The sequence below is a fragment of the Mustela lutreola genome, chromosome 1 (genome assembly GCF_030435805.1).
Source record: "Mustela lutreola isolate mMusLut2 chromosome 1, mMusLut2.pri, whole genome shotgun sequence".
Taxonomy (NCBI): Eukaryota; Metazoa; Chordata; class Mammalia; order Carnivora; family Mustelidae; genus Mustela; species Mustela lutreola.
In genome coordinates this window covers 120,421,199-120,439,894 of record NC_081290.1, presented here as the reverse complement: position 1 = coordinate 120,439,894, position 18,696 = coordinate 120,421,199, and the positions used below count along the sequence as shown (strand labels likewise).

The 18,696-nt window shown below is 42.8% G+C and overlaps 1 protein-coding gene and 1 long non-coding RNA gene across 5 annotated transcripts in view; one reads left to right on the top strand and one right to left on the bottom strand.

The window, feature by feature from the left end:
- The window catches only part of AFF1 (ALF transcription elongation factor 1), a 206,500-nt gene that overhangs the window by 162,844 nt on the left and 24,960 nt on the right, over positions 1–18,696 (top strand). For all 4 annotated transcript variants that reach the window (XM_059173322.1, XM_059173320.1, XM_059173319.1 and 1 more), the window contains 5 exons: positions 749–800; positions 8,458–8,512; positions 8,634–8,671; positions 11,500–11,656; positions 16,733–17,701. In XM_059173322.1, the coding sequence (XP_059029305.1) occupies positions 749–800; positions 8,458–8,512; positions 8,634–8,671; positions 11,500–11,656; positions 16,733–17,701 (1,271 nt within the window). The remainder of the gene's footprint in view (positions 1–748; positions 801–8,457; positions 8,513–8,633; positions 8,672–11,499; positions 11,657–16,732; positions 17,702–18,696) is intronic.
- On the bottom strand, positions 1,213–2,832 carry LOC131830992 (uncharacterized). The gene is made up of 2 exons (XR_009353520.1): positions 2,713–2,832; positions 1,213–2,529 (listed from the first exon to the last, which is right to left on the bottom strand). It is a non-coding gene; the product is annotated as an uncharacterized LOC131830992 (long non-coding RNA).

The following is an 18,696-nucleotide window of genomic DNA, read 5'->3' as shown; positions in this document are numbered from 1 at the left end:
GTGACACAGTTCATTTTGCTCCTTGTCTGACTTGCCTTCTTTTAGTCACTACCAGTAGAGAGACCATTCTTAGATTCCTGGGGCAGTTCATTTATGTGATTAATTTGTGTGTTCCTCTCACACTGCCCGCCATTGGAGATATTTTTGTGCCTATCACATTCCTCAGTCACTTGCGAACTCATCGAGGATAGGGTCGAATGCCTTGCACATCTTGTGTCTACGAGGCAGTATGAATAAGTGAATGGGGGGGGCAGGTGTTGAATAATGGGGGGACAGGTGAGAGGGAACTCACACTCTACAGAGGTCAGAGGCTGCAGAAAGGGAGTGCTAGTAAATCACTGATAGATGGGAGGGGCAGATGAGGTGGGAGTGAGAGCAGCCCTGTCCTGGGGCTTCCATGGGAGTCCCCCACTGCCAGCTGACATCAAAGAAAGTCACGTCTCCAGCATATAGGAAAGTTGCCAGCCATGGGGTAGGACGTGCTGCCAGCAGGGCTAGGATTTTTCGATTCTGAGCAAGTTGTCTTTCTAGAGGTAACATAAGTGGTATTCTATAATGGTGAGATTGTACCAAGTGCAGTGCATATAGCAGGCACCATGGTTGACTGAGTTGAAGTAGACTAAGTGTTCAGGTAGAAGAGGTGAGGACTGGGGTCAGGGGGACAGCACAAAAAAAGGGGGGATTTGTAATGAATAAACTCAAGAATGTATCTCATTGTGCTACTCTGATCATTTTCCTCCCCTCACAGAACAATATGATACATCTTCAAAAATCCACACTAATTCTCAGCAGGGGACATCGTAAGTAAAATGCTTTCGTTAATTAAAAGTTTATAACGTGACATCATTCATTTCCCATGTAAATCCATTGCTTGTATTTTTTTCTACTGCTTTCAAGTAATGACTTTCATAAACTACCGCTGCATTATAAAACAAAGCAGTGCCCTACATTTGTGCCTGGATTAAGTTCTTCTGCTGAAGGGTAAGGCACCAGAAGAGAGTTTGCTAAGGGGTTTTCTCAAAAGAAAGGCATTTGAGCCATTCTTTACATATTAACTGTGGAAAACAGAAGGTCTTAGCGTTATAAATTTCAGTCTTAAATAGCTTTTGCTGTGGAAAACAAATTTTAGGGATTGTGTACAATTTGAGTTGGTTTTTTTTTTTTTTTTTTGCCACTTTTTTGGCCTAGTTCTAAGTAATAAAGAACAAGTCATGTTGCCCAGCTGTTCTTTATTAAGGCCAAGTAAGTCTAGATACATTTGGGGTGTTTAGAACAGTTGAAAGTACATAAAAAAGGTTTTTAAGTCAGCGATTGAACCCACATTGTCATTTCTTGATGGTATTGAAGTAATACTTACTTCTTTTCATCCGACTGCAAAAGGGTTTTGAGAACAAACTGATCCTCCTTCAGTATCTAATCAGTTGCTGACCGGGAGTTGCCAGCCTCCCAGGATGTCAGGGTAAAGCTCCAGCTGGGCTCTGGGTGCCACTGGTTCCATGTATCTCGGAAGGGCTCATTGCTGGGGGCTGGATATTTTGTAAAAACTGTGTCCTCGAGGCAGAGAGGATGTTTTATCTTTTAACTGTGACTGAATGTGGGACCCGGTTAAATCACTGCTCCCAAGCGCCAGATCCTCGATGTCCTGTTTCACTTCTCTATTGCAAAATAAGAAAAAGAGAACAATATGGCAATATCCTTTATGTTTTTTATAAAGATTAATTTATTACAGTTTGAAGGATGGACTTTTTGGTGCATTAATAAAACTTATTTCATTTGTGGTCCTGGCACATGGTGAGATTTTTGCTGCTTTTTATTGTCCTTTACCAGGAAAAAACAAAAAAGTTTTTAACCTTGTGTGCCTTTTCTTTCCTTTTTCCCCTCTCTTTCTTTCTTCCTTCCTTTTTAAATGTTACTGGCTCCTGAATTCTGGAATAAGGATGAGCTTTGTTAAACCATTTGCTGGCTGGTGGAGAACAGATACTGTAGCATGAGGGACCACAGTTGTAGCGATTCTGTGGAAGCTCGAACGTCCCCCCAGGTTTTACACCTTGTGCTCTCTGTAATGATTGGTAGTAAAGCCCTTTAACGGTAAAAGGCGCTTGTCTGTCTTTTGGAGCAGCAAGGAAGGAGGGATTGAAGAGCTTGCGTCCCCCTTGGCTGGAGGAAGAGAAGGCGGGGTTCCCCGCAGAGCAGTGTGTGGAGGCAGCAGCACGGAGGGAAGCCAGTGGTCGTGTCCTTGAGCCTGTGGGAAGAGGAGGAAAGGCCACTGGGTGGGAGCGGGACCCAGGAAACCGCTTCAGACCTTGCAGGCCAACATCACACCCTCTCACACCCATTTCCATCAGCTTTCAGGCACTGGGAGTTGGTAGGGTCTTGAGCCATTTTCTGTGCTGGTTTTGCTCCTCAGAGAGCCAGGCGGTCCTCCTTCTGAGTTCAAGGCCTGGACTCCAAGGTGCCTGCAAGTGTGTGACAGCCGTGCTTCTTCGTGCTTTCTTTACAGAACTGTTCATTTGCCATATATAAAATCACCTGGAAAAGAGTTATTTGTTATGATCCTGGGAGACCGAAGGAGGGGAGGAAGGCTGGGCCCATAGAGGTGAAGAGGAAAGGGAAGCGTGACTGAGGAAAGTGGTAGTGGGGCTCTGGAGAGAAGGAGGGGGCTCTGGTTGTGGTTGGGTGGGCGGGGCTGCCGGGATGGATCCCGGAGCTTACCTCTGCGGAAAGAAATCACTCCTGTGTCCCAGTTAGTTTGGAAAGTGCAGTCCTGGTTTCAGACTTGGTATGTCCCATCTGTTAGTGCTCTGGGTCAGTCTGATCTAGTGTCAGCGTGAAGGCTCTTGGGCGTGCAGTGAAACTATGTGAGTGGCAGAGGGCCAGAGAGATGGTCTCATGCACTTGGAATGTCAGGGCGAAAAAATGTTCATTTTGGAATCATGTGTACTGTGGTTTTAAAAAATCAATCTAGGGGACGCCTGGGTGGCTCAGTTGGTTAAGCAGCTGCCTTCGGCTCAGGTCATGATCCCAGCGTCCTGGGATCGAGTCCCACATCGGGCTCCTTGCTCCGCAGGGAGCCTGCTTCTCCCTCTGACTCTGCCTTCCACTCTGTCTGCCTGTGCTCGCTCTCGCTCGCTCTCTCTCTGACAAATAAATAAATAAAATCTTTAAAAAAAAAAAAAAAAAAAAAAATCAATCTAGGTCTTAATGCTTTTTCTTTCAGTTGCTAGTAGTTGGGAATCTTTTAGAATATTGTTCTCTGGACTTGGTTCCAGGTGACTTGGAGATCTTCCCCAAAATTGCTTCCACTCCTCCGTTCGGGGCATAATTAGTGAACGCATGCCATGTGCCCCGGTGCTGCTCTAGGTACTTGGAAGCAGTGGCCACTAAGACAGAATTCTTGTCTTCTGTGTCTTGTAACTTAATGTGGGGGCATGTCGTACAGACTAGGTGCTGTGATGGTGACAGGCTTGGGGAGCAAGCAGTTCTTTTGGGTGGTGGCAGTACTTCCTGGAGGGAGGTCAGGAAAGGTCTCACAGAGGAGGTGACATGTGATCTGGAGTCTGAGTGATGAGAGAGGAAGGCAGAGAATTTCTGCCACATCTAAAGGGGCTTGATAGATCTTGCAGCAGGCTCTGAAGCCATTTGAAAACATCAGGAGTTGTAATTCTTACAGTCAGTGACAACTTTGAAGTAGTTCCTTTGCCTTTGCAAAGCATGGTTTTGAGGGAGCCTGTGGAGGCCCATTTAAGTCTCACATTTGATCGTAACTGCTAATTTCCTGTAGTAAGTGACTGTAGACTAATTTAAAATGGACTGAAAGATTGAATATGGTTATTTTATTTTGTTTTTAAGATTTTATTTATTCAACAGACAGAGATCTCAAGTAAGGGGTAGAGGCAGGCAAAAAGAGAGGGGGAAGCAGGTTCCCCACTGAACAGAGAGCCTGATTCAGGGCTCAATCCCATGACCACAGGATCACGACCCGAGCTGAAGGCCGAGGCTTTAACCCACTGAGCCACCCAGGCACCCCCATCCATGGATTTTAAATAGTCTTTTACACCTCTGGCAATTTTTACTTTATCGACCGAAACCGTGATTACTCTGTGTGTTGTCCCTTTCCCGTCTTGTTTGTTTATCATCTCCCATAGACCATCCCTCCGTGAATTTGAATAATGCCAGCCACTGTCCCCATTTGGACAGTTCCCCTCATATGCAGTAGCACAACTTCTTGAGCTTTGCTTTTACAGCTTTTCATTTCCTGTATGTGGAGCCTTCTCCATAATTTGTCGCCTTCCACCGGCTCCTGCAAAACATTTGCAGTCCTTATTTCCACCCTTGATCAAAAAAAGGAAATCACAGCCTGATTGAATTTTAGGTTTGGGGAATTACGTACGTCTGCTTTGGAGCCCAGCCTCTTTCTCTTTCTCTGCCCTCTGTTGCCTGTTCTATCCTCAAGTCAGTTTTCAGTTCGTGAGATTGTTCAAGTTCACACCTTCTCACATGTTCCGTTAGCGGTTTCTGAAAAGTATTACTTGCCATCTTATACGCACCTAATACCAGGGGTGTGACTTATTAATTACCATGATCTTGCCTTCACTTGCTCCTTCCCAAATAAAATGTATGGCCGAATTGGGGGAAATGCTGATCTAAAAAATCAGCTTATTTAAGGAGTTTTGGGGTTTGAATTGAGATGTTACAGACTATTGGCAGTGAAGTCTTTGGCAAGCCCAGGACTGGGGAATGGAAAAGGAATCAAGGCTTGTCTTGTGTGTCTTCACACAGTAACAATCGGGCTCTGAGTCACCGAAGCCTGCCTGCCGGAACGTGTTCGTGGCCCTCTGAGCTTTGCAGAGCAGCTGCCTGAAGAATGTATTTGTACAAAGGGGTTTGAGGACTGTTTGTAACCGTTAAGTAAAAACTGTACCTCACCAGTATTGTAAAATGTGGTTAAGTCTACGTGTTAGTTCAAAGCGTTGCTGTACCTGAGTGTTCGGCTTCTTTTGAACGGTGCCAAGGTAGGCCGTATGGCGGCATATGCTTTGAAATAGCTGCTTTTGTCTTGGTGTTTGGAAGTGAGATTAGTCATTTAACCAATTTTAAAAGTATAGAAGGTTTATAATTCATCTATTTTCACAAGGGAAAAAGAGTGTATCCATTTTATTCCAACAGCATAATTACTGTTTTCTTTTTAAATCAAAGTCTTTCTCTGTCCAGGGAGTCTGGAGCTTTAGGTTCTGTCCTGTCAGGTAGGTTTTCTAGCCATTACGCCCTCTATGGGCCAGAGCAAGGCGATCGTGTGAGCCGGCTTTTGTGTTCCAGATCTGGGGCGTACCAGCTTCAGGCTCGCGCGGGCTCTGCGGCCATTCTGAGCCGTTTCCTTGCCCTCAGAACGTGAGGGGATGATCAGGGGCAGTCTGCAGGGCCTTAAGTAAAGGCAGTGTCTGGAGACTTCTGATGACACGGTGGGCACAGCTCTCTGGTACTGTTAGCTCTTCAGCAGGTGGGGTGAACTCGTTCAGCCGGGCTTACCTGCCAAGTCCTGGATATAGAAGATGTGAAGGTGAAAATGACCTGGTCCTGTCCCAGAAAAGCTTCTAGTTGAGGATGTCCCTTGGGCCTTATGCTCTCTTGACCTAGATCTAACTGGTAGGAGTGAGACAGGGTCTGAAAGGTTTGATTCCCATCTAGTGGGTACAGAGCTGGTCACCCAGATGTGCTGTCGTTAGTTTTCCCATTTTTCACGTTAAGGACCACAGGTACCATGGGAGGTGTGCTAGAATTATGTGCTTGGCCTCAGATGGATTGGTTGGTGGGACAAGTTGGCGATTTTAGCAGCTGCTTTTTTAAAATTTTTGTCCTTATCTCTAAAAATAAAACCTTTATCTTTTATCAGGTTAGATTTCCCCCAACTATATGGATTCTTTCTTTTTTAAATCACAATGGCATTCATAATTTTCTGTATTAATAAAACTTAGATACGGTTTTTAAATAACTTTTTTCTTACTATAGATTCAGTACAGGTTTGCTTAAAAAAACCTTTTAGAAGTATCTTTCTTAGCCCCGCTAATAGCATGCTGGTTTATGTTGAGCTGCCGTTCCAGTGATATAATAAACTCTGGTTTCTGGAAGATTCCGTGGTTGCTCTTAGCAGAGGTGGCAGACACGGACAATTCACTTTGTTGATTTTTGCCTTGGGGTGCCTGGCTGTGTCTCAATTGATAGAACATGTGACTCTTGATCTTGGTGTTATGAGTTTAAGCCCCACATTGGGCCTATTGGAGCTCACTCTTAACAATAACAAACTGATTTTTGTATCAAGTAAATTGGGCCATGAATTTTGATTAAATGAAATATCATGTATAAATAACGAGTATATCCTACATAAGTGGTAGATTTTGTTCTACCCTATTGGTTTATCATTGCTTTCTGAGTGTTTCTTTGATGCTATCTGGAGCATTCTTCCTTAAGGTCACTGTCCGTCATCTCTGTAGGTGTCATACCTGCAGGCTTATTTTGTTATTGTCTATGTAAGACTCTAAAGGGGGAATTCTTAGAATCTGGGACATTTTTACAGTCCCTTTTGTTCCCTAAGAGCAAGTAGAGCAAAAAGTCAGAACATATGCTTTCTAGCTTAATGCGTTAGCAGAATGTATTTGTGGAAGCCAGGCAGACAACTTAGAATATTTAACCCCCTGCTTACAAGAGGAATTGTGATTAGTTACCTGATTATTGATGTTTCAGGAAATTAAAGCAAATCAGTTTTATGCAAAATTCAGTGACTTAGAAACCAAGAGGTCCACTTATTGGGTTTTATTGGTGGTGGTTAATATTGAATACACTGTCGGGTTTTGTTTTGTTTTGTTTCTGGTTGTATTATACCTTATATTTATTCAAAGATACATCGTTTATCTTTAGCTTAGGTATGCCCCAGCCAAGCCACGACTTGGCAAGTAACACTGTTGTGTGACTTTTTCTTGTATACCATCATGATTATGATATCTGCTGCCAAGTCCTGCATCTGAAGGTTGTGTTTTCTAGCCTTGCTAAAATAAGAAGGGAGCGCTCACTAGGTAAATATCTACAGCCTCTACATTTATAAGTAGCTAGCAGTTTTCATATTTTTTAGAAACTTGATTACAGGATAGTTTTAGTACATTTGTTGGTGAAAATAGTTCCTTGGCAGAATTACAACTGCATGTAGGTGGTCATTATGAAAGAGCCAAGTTTTAGCATTTATTTTTATTAGAAAATACAATGATTTTACCAAGGATTCCCAAAGTAATCATGCTTGCTTACTTCAGTGGCAGGTTAATGGGTTTATAGTAAAAAATCATTGGTCAGATTATTGGTTGAAGAGGTATTTTTAGAAATACTAAGGAATTATAACCTCCAACATAATTTTGCTTTTTGGAGCATTAATAATACTTAAGCAGATTGGCTTTGTTTTCACTTGCACTAATAATATTTCCTCAAATAGTCATGCTCATAAATTTGGGGGAAGTGGGAGCAAGCAGTTAATGATTAATTCATTCTTTGATACATAGGCATCCCCATGGAGGATGGTAAGAGGGAGGGGACAGGGAAGGGCTAAGATTTCAGTAAACATGTACAGATTGGAAAATGACTTTTTAAAAAATTGAAGTGTCATGTTTGCTTTTAATATTGAGGGTTGCTCATAAGCCAGAATGTGTAGATACAAGTATTGTGATAACTTTGAGGAAATGAACTGAGGTTTTATTTTCACCAGAGTGATAGCAGTAAGGTTAAACATACTGTTTAGACAACAAGATTATTTGTATTACTACTCTTTCAAATAATTAGTGTTTAAGCAGACTTTGTGTGTGAGAATTTGCATGGGGGGCCAGTGAAAAATAAAGCACAGTATTAATAATGTCCTTTGGACAGAAATGGAAGGTACCTGCATGGTTTGGTGACTATGGCCTTGATAGCTTCCTGTATCTTACTGTGTACAGAGTTCACGTAGAGCACTTCTTAAGGTGCCTTGACACCATTTGCAACACTTCACAAATACTTATCTACTGTTAGCTTATTAATCGTTAATCACTTATTCCAGTCAGAGACTATAGAAGAAAGTAGAGTGTGTTGTGCATGTGTTTTTCTCTTTGTTGTTGTTATTGCTTGTTTTGTGTTTGTAGACCTGGGAACTTGAGTCTCGGGGATGGCCACAGATCCCAACCTTGTGGTAGTTCTGCTTTTTGAATGCTCAGAGAGTCAGAGAGTCAGTCTTGAGGTGGTAAGGAGCGTGGACTAAACGTGTTTCTGTGTTTTAGTAATAAAACTTGCATTTCCAGGAAAATGAAGCATTTGATGAATAAATTAAAATTAGACCTATCCCATCCTTCTTTTTTTAATCATTAAGCATATTTTCTATTTGTATGCTGAAACAAGTTATTAGAAATATTTTAAATCCCACAATGTTTCTGTCCCTGCCCATTTCAGCATGCTTGAAGATGACCTTCAGCTCAGTGACAGTGAGGACAGTGACAACGAACAAGTAAGTTTTGTACACCCCAACATACCAGGAATCCTTTTAAATCTGGTATTTCTGAGCTGCGTATCCTAACCTGTTGTTTGTTCTTTTCCTGGTCCTCCTTCCCCTTATTGTGAATTCCTAGAGCCCAGAGAAGCCTCCTCCTGCATCTGCACCTCCAAGGTATTGTGTGCGTGTGCGAGCAAAGTGTTTGCCTTTTCTACCAAATGAAGGAAATACAGCCCTATTTAGTGCTTTCATAGCTTCATCCTGGGGAAGGACATGAAGGATCACAGTTAGAAGAAAGTACCTATTTAATTTTTTGGAAACTCTAGTTTTTGGAAGCTCCAGTCAGCCTGGAGAGGTTGTTAATGCTGTAAAAGAGAAAGTCCCTGTGCACACCTAAAACATCAGTTTAGATGTTTAAAATTTTTGAGAGTTTATGGGGTGCCTGGGTGACTCAGTTGAGTGTTTGCCTTCAGCTCAGATCAGGATCTTGGGATCCTGGGATCAAGTCCTGCGTCGGCCTCCCTGCTCAGTGGAGGTCTGCCTCTCCCTTTGCTTGTGCTCATTCTCTCTCACTCTCTCAAGTAAATAAATAAAATCTTTAAAAATAAATAAAATTTTGGGGGCGCCTGGGTGGCTCTGTCGGTTAAGCGTCTGCCTTCAGCTCAGGTCATGATTCCAGGGTTCTGGGAGAGAGCTAATGTCAGCCTCACATCAGCTCCCAGCTCAGCAGGGAGTCTGCTTCTCCCTTTCCCTCTGGTGCTTCCCCTCTCTTTGTGCATGTGCTCCCTCTCTCGGTCAAATAAATAAAATCTTTAATTAAAATAATTTTTTTGAGAGTTTAAAAATAAGCTGAAATCACTTTCATCAGTATTATGTAACCAGTATTTTAAAAGTTATGCTAAAGAGCCCAATGTTTTTATGAAAATTTTTATGGAAGATTTATTTGCTGTTTTCAGAAATAGTAAAGCTTAATCATTTCTGTAAATTGTTTTCTATAGTGCCTGTTTTCTCAGTCATGAATTTCTAATTGTTTTAGCTACTTTCATTTTATTTTACTTCATTTTATAAATAGATTTTAAGTAATCTCTATACTGAACATGGAGCTTGAACCCACAACCCCGAGATCAGGAGTTCCCTGCTCTACCGATGGAGCCCAGCTAGGTGCCCCTCGGCTGCTTTTAAAAAATGAGCTAGAATGCATGTTAGTGTGATGAAAAATGGCACTCTTGTCACTTTCTAAACAGCAGCCATATTTCAGAAAATAAGATGCTTTAATTTTTGGAAATGGGAGTTATCTGAACTACCTTTATAATATTTTCCTCTGGTACTGAATTTAATGATTTAATATTCCATTACCTGCCTTCCACGGACAAAGAGTTAAACTGCAGTAGCTGTTGTACGTGGTGAGATGAGGTCATGCGTTCTGAGACAAGCACAACAATAAACTCTTCCTGTCGAACAGGCGATGTGATAGTTCATGTGGAGGAAGATCATATATTCATAGGCTCTGCTAATTTGTTTATATTCTGTTCAGTAATTTCTGGTACCTTTTAAGGTCCTGTAAATTATGACAAAACAGCCTAACTTGAAAGTGACAGAAAAGAAAAAAGGAAAGGTGGCCATAAATTAGAAGCAGGAATAACATTGAGAATGCATCTCATTCCAGTCATCACTGACTTAAGCTACTAGTGTGAAAGGGATCACAAGCTCGATGTAATGTTTTCATATGAGGAAATTACATCATAGCATAGTGTGTGTGTTTTAAAATTACTTCCAACTAGTGACTTTTATCTAATATTTTTTGTTCTTATTTTAATAAACAATTTTATTTGGTAAATTATTTCATATTTTAGGTAGATGTGGAGGCTTTCAAGATTTTTGTTACTGATTTATTGCTGTGGCTGATTCCATACAGGGCAAGTTTTTAAGACGGGCTGTGAAATTCTGTGTGCGATCATTGTGTGTTTTCTCGCTGACCTAGAATTATTGCCGCCTTCTTCTTCCTTGTTGTTGTTGTTGTTGTTGTTGTTGTTGTTGTTGAGATCTTATTTATTCAGTTGAGACAGAGAGGACAAGCAGGGGGGAGAGGCAGAGGGAGAGAGAGAGAGAAGTAGACTCCTCACTGAGCTGGGGGCCAGACATAGGACTCGATCCCAGGAGCTGGGAATCATGCATGACCTGAACCAAAGGCAGACACTTAACCATCTAAGCCCTATGCCCTGATTGCCCTATTCTTAAAACTGGAGTAGTTAATCTCTAATTTGGGTGGTATTTGGGGGGTGATGCTAAGCCAGTTGTAAAGAAAGGCCTCTTTTATCATCCTACCCAAGAGTGACTGGATTACCTTTGAGGTCACTGTCTAGAGGAGCACCCATTTATATTCAGTATATTCAATATTCTTTGGTTACCATTTGGTTAGTTTTCATATAGAGAATAGAGGGACATTTTAATGTTTCGGCTCTTCTTTGCTAAATTAACTTCTTTGGGCTAATATATACCCATTTAAAGTAAACTTAAAGGGTCAGAAAGTATTTTAGGCTTGGTGGGCTGTCTAGCCTGTCTGGAAACTATTCCGCTCTGCTTCCAGGGTATAAAGGCAGACATAGAGAATATGTAAAATAATGGGAGTGGACATGTTCCAACAAAACTTTACTTAGAAAAATAGGCGATCTGTCCATGCTGTGGTGTACCAAATTCTCATAGAGAGCACTACCATTGAATGTAAATTTTGTGTGGCTCAGAATGTTCTTGAGGAGCAAAATTCCACAGGCTTCTCTTTTATGTAATTCTTTGGTGAGCTATTTTAAGGATTTTTCACTGGTTTTTGAGCCCCTCTGGGCCTTTCTCTGAACCTGGATGGTATGGCTGATTTAGTAATACTAGGTAATATTGAGGCCCTTTCTTTTGAGTAGCAACAAAGTGGCCAAGAGGGGAAATAACAGAGAGGGAAAACATCCACCTTGTGAGGTGTCTTCAGACTCTCTGTCTGGGTTGCTTCGCAGTGCCCCGCAGTCGCTTCCAGCAGCAGCGGCCTCAGCACATTCCAGCAGTGCCGAGTCAGAGAGCACCAGTGACTCAGACAGCTCCTCGGACTCGGAGAGCGAGAGCAGCTCAAGTGACAGCGAAGAGAATGAGCCCCTAGAAACTCCGGCTCCTGAGGTACCGTGTCCCCTCCAGGAGGCAGAGAGGCCATCTAAGATGGCGGCGTCCTGTCTTTCGGGGCTAGAGTCTGCTGTGGGCCTGCACTGACCCTGGGCTGAGTGGTGCTGCCCCCTGGGGCGGCTGTTTCCGACTCCCGTGCTGCGTAGAGTCCGCCGTTTCCGTTGACTTCTTACCAGACGTTCGGCATGGGAGATTTGGGAGAGCGGCCTTCTCTCCCTTGTTTAAAATGATAAGTTCTTCTCTGTTGTTACTAGTGTTGTTGGGAAGAGCAACTCATTAAGAATGTTTGCACACCATTTTCTTTTCCCTTCTATTGAAAAAGAGAACTCGTTTTTTAGTAGGCTGCTGTTTTAATCTTAATGAAAATTCTTTTTGAAGTTTCAGGAATGCATGAATTAAGGAAATCAAAAGGAGACAGCCCAATTTAGCAGATGGCAGGAACGTGAACTAGAATAAGTCATCAGAGGTTCTATTTTTGAATCACTAAAAGCCATGCATTAAATGGCTGGCCAAGTGGTTTTGCCAGGGCTGTTTCTTGCTCCGTTTGCTCCATGTGAAACAGGATAATTGTGTTTGCCTGTCACCCACCCTTGGGAGATACTGTAAGATAAACCGATGAGATGGCAAATCGCCAGCACTAAGTTTATCTGGAGAATTTATACTATTCTATTTTTTTTTTTTTATGGATCCTTGAGCACACGAAGTTTAATAACAATCTGGGCTGCCAGATGCCCTCAAAACTCGGAGTAGCCACGTAAAAATTATGCTGGGGAAAGACTACTTCCAGTAGTCTTCCAGCATGAAAAGGGAAGACAGACATTCTTGGTGAGCTAGACCAGCTTGTATAGAGAAAATTACTCTGCATATTTTAGATGGGAATCTTGGGAAAGAGCCTTTCTGATGAAGAAAGCATTAAAAGTTCCCAGTGTTTGTCTCTGCCATGTAGCAATCAAGGCAGTTCCACTAGAGCATTAACTGAATGCATCTGGAGAACACGTAGTGAGCTTAACAGCCGGGGCCGAGAGCAAGGGAGGCTGGAAAAATAACTGTCATTTTTTTGTTAGATACGAATTTATGTCTGACACGGAGTAAGTGCTCAATAAATATTTTCTGGCGTGAATAAACATGAATCAGCATTAACTGAACTTAAAATGCCTTTCAGATTTTGGACACTACTCACTGTATTTCTGGGGAATGTTTCCTTGCGTGATACTAATTACTGCTGAAATCATTTTTCTGTGCCTCAGGGAGAAAGATATTGATTAGGCTTTGCGGACAAATTGTGTGATTCTTCCTTGTTTATAAGATCTTTGCTTTATGTTTCACCTTATTCAATTAGAAAAATCTGCATGCTTGTTTGGTTGATAAAAGAAGGAAGAGAATTAGATTAAATAATAAAATTTAGTTCAAATAAAATGGAAATGGTGCAGATTTGGCTGAAACTTGAAATCGAAACTTGAAAGAAAACTTTAATCTGGTGTTTGTAATAATGAAACCATTGGATCTTTTTTTTTAAAAACCATTGTATCTTATTGCTCAGAAGGTTACTGGAGTAGATTTAGAGACTCTTAGTTGAAAAATAAATGTTCCCACCCTACTTTATTTTTTTAAAGCACCAAATAGGCTCCTCTGTGTACCTTTGTGTTGATGAGCAGATCTGTCTAGATTTGGGGCACAGTTTGTATGTCATATCCTGACGCTTGACTTTACCAGAAATACTTTGTCTGGGTCTTTGATTTTTTTCCCAGTGTATTTAACTACCTTCTCCGCCCTTGAAAAGGAAGACCTGCCTTTTTGTAAATCTGTGTGAGAGTAACATGAATTCCACAATAGGCCAAGTTAACGTGTTTTAACTTTCTCACCCTTTTAAAAATCTGTTTTTAACACTGAGAATTTTATGGCTCCATTTTAAGTTCATTTGACAAAGTAGTCCAGTGATCTTACGAGATCTCAAATGTCCTATGTCTGTCAATGGACTGATGGCGAACTTGGGGGAAAGCCACTTTCAGGGTCTGCTTTATAGCGTGAATCAAAATGTAAATCTCAGCTTTTCAGAATATGCAGGATAGACATGCCGTCGTCTTTTCATTGCTTCGGTTCAGAAAAAATGCTTTTATTCTTAGTCATTCAAGGAGGGTCTCCTTAGTTTTCGGATCTATTCATTGTCCAGTTGTTTTAGTGAACTGCCTTTGTTGATTTGCCTTCTAGTCACTTGGTACTTTTTCATGAATCATTTGACTTCGCTCTCTGCCCACCCTGTGAGACGGCGAGCTGTCTTTTCACCTGTGAAAAGGTACCAACACCAAGATTCAGGCCCATGCCCATCTAAGTCTGAGGCCTTTTTGACGATGACAGCAGGCCTCTCTCGCACTTCTCTCCTTTTCCTTTCCCTTTCATTTTAGGTCTCCTACTTACTAATAATGATGATGTTTCTACTAAAGATAAAATAAAAATGAAAAGGGCATATTTGCACATACCTCAAACCTTTTTATTCAACATTACAATTCATCCTGAATTACACAAACTTCTGACAGTTTGAGGAGTTAGGAGACATAAAGGGACGGACAAACGTTTATGAAGGTGCCTGATAAAAACCAGTCCGGTATTTTTTCACACCCAGTGTGCAGTGTTTAGGTTGCACCAGCCCTGGGAGGCTGGCGGTGGGGCACGAGGAAAGGCAGGATAAGAAAGCAAAGACCAAACCTTGATCCTACCCAGCACTTAGACTTAAAATTCATTGTGAAATCCGTTTCAGTCAATCCCTTATGTTAAAGTTTTTCCCATTCCCAACATCCAAATATCTGACCTTAAAAGAATTCTGTACATTTTCCCGTCTCCATAGCAGGTCTGTAGAAAGGATTGGCCTTGTCTGGGTACATAGACTCAATTTTACCCTGCATTTGGGCCATATGCCTCCCTTCTGGACATTTTTAGGACCACGGTAGAAGAAAATGTGTTTTATTTCTGTAATCAGGACATTCCTTTAGTAGGACATTCCTACTAAATGTATCTAATACTGCCCTGTTTTGGGGTGGGGGGAGAGCAGATGTTATTTATACCAGGAATGACTTTCCTTTTTTGGTTCGTGAATAAATCCTCTCCTGTAGAGCATGTCAGTGATTCCAGTGGGCTGTGAACTTAGCCCCGGTGAGAGAGCCACACCCCTTCCAAGACAGAGTTTGAAGGGTTCAATTCCTAAGGTGAGCGGCAAGGGATATATCCTAATGCCTTGTCCCCAGTTAGCCGCCCGGATTACCACCCCCTAAAGTGTTTGCAGGAAATACTGTCTGACAAGTAGGTATTGGGTGCTGATCTTTTTTCTCCACCCTTCACTATCCTCCTGTCTTTTCAGAATATGGAATACAGTTTTAGATTTCCTGTGGCAAAATAAATACCTGGCCCTCGCTAGAGCACTTTCCTTCTTCTCTCCTCCCTGCTCTGAAATTCAAATGAGAGCCTGGGTGTAGCGCTGATACTGAAGGAGATCTATTAGATTAAGGAGCAGTAAGGGGCAGGCAGAAAAAACAGTTCTGCAGCCCTCTTTGTGGCCAAAGTTTAGTCATACCTGGTTCCTTAAAGTTCCTCTTCTGTTGTAATCACACCAAGCCCAGGAAATACCTACCTGATCATTTTTTAACGGAACTTCTTCCTAGCTATTTACAGTGTATCTGTATGTCTCGCTGTACTAGGTTGTTGGGTTCTTGTCGAGTTGAATTGTTTGGGACTTGACACTCAGGAGAATTATTAGCAATCTCTCCCTGTAAAATACCATCCACCTACTACAGTGATCTCCTTATTCGTCATCTCACCAGTTAGATCCCACTTGGAATATCGTTCAGTTAACATCCTGGTGCGCTATGTATATGATTCATACAAACCACCCATCAGAATGAATGGGTCTTAGAAACATGTAGCATGTCGGTGAGGTACTGCCCTTTCAAAAGGTGTAGTCATTGCCCACCCTTTCAGATGCGAATTTATTTCCATATGGCGTAAGATGTGTACGTACAGTAATATGCCCGTGGAAATGCTCAAGTAAATATCTCACGTCCACCACTGTGTGCAAGACATAGAATGGAACTTGGAGATCCAAATGTCCTTGGGTCTGCTGTTAATAATCTACTTAAAGAGACAAGTTGGGATTCATCAGTAGTCAGTCAGCAACAAAGATTTAAACAACAGTTAAGATACCAGAAGTCAGGAGCTCTGTTTATTCCTCGGATCAGATGTACATATCATCAGTCTAATCTCACCGCTTTAATTGTGTGCTCTGGAGCCTCCCTGTGTTTCTCAGAAAAACAGATGCTACTCAGATAAGATTGTCCCTAACAAGAGACTTAATGTTTGATTTTTAAAGAATTCAAGTGGGACTGAAGTTAGGGACCAGTTTAGTTGGTTAACATGACTTCACTCCTTCTTTTGCCAAGGTGAAAATTTGAAAGTCAGGCTGTAATCCGTAATATACTGCCAGCCTTGTCATGTATGAATGTTGAATGTTTTTAAGTAAAGAGATGAAATCAAGCCTTGAGGAAGGTCATTTTCAATTGAAAAGTGTCTCAGAAAACAGAATAAAGCCTGTAGGTAATCACTAAGAATTAGTTTATTCATTAGCCTTCTGAAAATCCTTTTCATAAAAGGATTCTGTTCATTCTTTATTTCTCCCTTTATTTCTGAATGTTTACAGGCCAAAATGTGTCAGTTCTGTCTAAATCGCACTGTATTTACCATGAAAACAAAATCCTTAATACTACAAAGATTTCTCAGCAGTGGTCAGTGGTCTATACCTCATGGTCTGTCATTAGTCAGCATCTGCTACAACAAAAATTCCTGTAGCACAAACAGATTGGAAGATTGTGTTAAGAGTTAATTATTAAGAGACTCTGACCTGAAAAAAAAAAGAAAAGAAAAGAAAAAGAGAGACTCTGACCTGTAATTAAGAGAAGGATAAAAAGGACCGAATTCTTAGGTGTGGGAATGGCTGCATCTCCCTGGGGGAGTCCTGTACGATTGGTTGCACAGAAGAGCTTATCATCCTTGGTCAGTTCACATTTTTCTCTTGTCCTTTGTTTTTAGCCTGAGCCTCCCACAACAAACAAATGGCAGCTGGACAACTGGCTGACCAAAGTCAGCCAGCCCACAGCACCTCCAGACGCTCAGGGGAACGCAGAGCCCCCGTCTCGGCACACGGACAGTAAGGGCAAGGGTGGGGGCGACAGCAGCGGCCCCACCGCCAGTCACGGTCAGGAGCGCACGGAATCCAAAGATCCTCCCCTCAAAAGCTCCAGCAAAGCCCCTCGGGGCTCCTCTGAAGGCCCTCACACCGGCAAGAGAAGCTGTCAGAAGTCCCCTGCGCCGCAGGAGCCCCTGCAGAGGCAGACCGTTGGAACCAAACAACCCAAGAAGCCTGTCAAGGCCTCAGCCCAGGCGGACCCACGGGCCGGCCTGCAGGTGGAAAGTGAGCCAGGACCCCCTCCTCCGTACGGCTCCAAAGACCAGCCTTCCAAAGACAAGCCCAAGGTGAAGACGAAAGGGAGGCCCCGTGCCGGAGACAGCAGAGAGCCCAAGCCCACGGCACCCAGCCCCAGCGAGCGGAAGAAGCACAGGAGCGGGCCGCTGGCCCCCTCAAAGGCACTCTCGGGCCCGGAGCCCACGAAGGACAATGTGGGGGCCAGGAGCCCCGAGCACTTTGCCCTGGTTCCCCTGACGCAGAGCCAGGGCCCGCCTCATGGCAGCGGTGGCGGTGGCAGCAGTGGCAGGACTAGTGGCTGCCGGCGCGCTGTGGTCGTCCAGGAGGACCGCAGGAAGGACAAGCTCCCCGGACCTGGGAGAGACCCCAAGCTGCTGTCCCCACTCAGGGACACTCCTCCCCCACCAGTCTTGATGGTGAAGATAACCCTGGACCTTCTTTCTCGGATACCCCAGCTTCCTGGCAAGGGGGGCCGCCCGAGGAGACCGGAGGACAAGCAGTCCCCCGCAGGGAAGAAGCTGGAGTTGGAGAAGAGAGGTGCAGACAATTCAAGCAAGTTGGCCAAAAAAAGAAAGGTGAGTGAAGCAGGTGGATTGTACCTGCTGTTGGCCTGGGGCTGGCTGTGAGCCCTGAGTTGTCTTAGGACAGGAGGGTATTCTTTGCTCTGATCTCATGTAGCCTTTGCTCCTACACCAGAATGACCCGGTCACTGTGGACCTACAGGCTTCCCACTTCGCCGCCAAGCAGTAGCAAATGCTAGATCCCTTCAGCAGTTTCGCTAGTTTGAGAAAAAGTGAGGCAGGCATGGAAAAGGATATTAACGTAGCATTTTGGGGCACACTTTTATTTGTTACAATAACGTTGGTATTTACCACCCAACCCATTGTTAAGTTTTGCCCTAGAAATTAATATCTTCCATGAACTGAAATGTTAATCAGTGTTCTGAATTACTGAAAGAAACTGCTATCTGCCAGTTTGACTCCTGTGGTCTGATCCATTTTAATACTGGTACTACATCTATGTTTTAACTCATGGCTTCCTAGCACCTCATTAATTTGAAACCACCAGATTTAGAATTTGTGACCTCTGTAAAAGGCTTTTATTCATAAGCATAACATTATAAAAAAAAAAAAGTCATAGAGCTGTTAAACACATGGTTAGGATACCGTGTGGAGTAATAACAGGACTGATAATGGTATATTATGAGGTATTGAAAATCCGTCATTTTGTTATCACAATTTTTGGAAATTTCATTTAAGGAACAAACAAAATGGAGAAAGAGAAACATTCATGGGGCACCTGGGTGGCTCAGTTGGTGAAGCGTCTTCCTTTGGCTCAGGTCATGATCTCTAGGTCCTGGGATTGAGCTCCACCTTGGGCTCCCTGGTCATCGGGGAGTCTGCTCTCCCTGCTTATGTTCTCTCTTTCTCTCTCTGTAAAATAAATAAGTAAAATCTTTAAAAAAAACAAAAACCATTCATAACACCACTTAAGATCAGAGTTAACTTGGACACACCACTGTTTTGGACAGACTCCTTCCTTCCTTCCTAGATCTTGAATCACTGAGCTC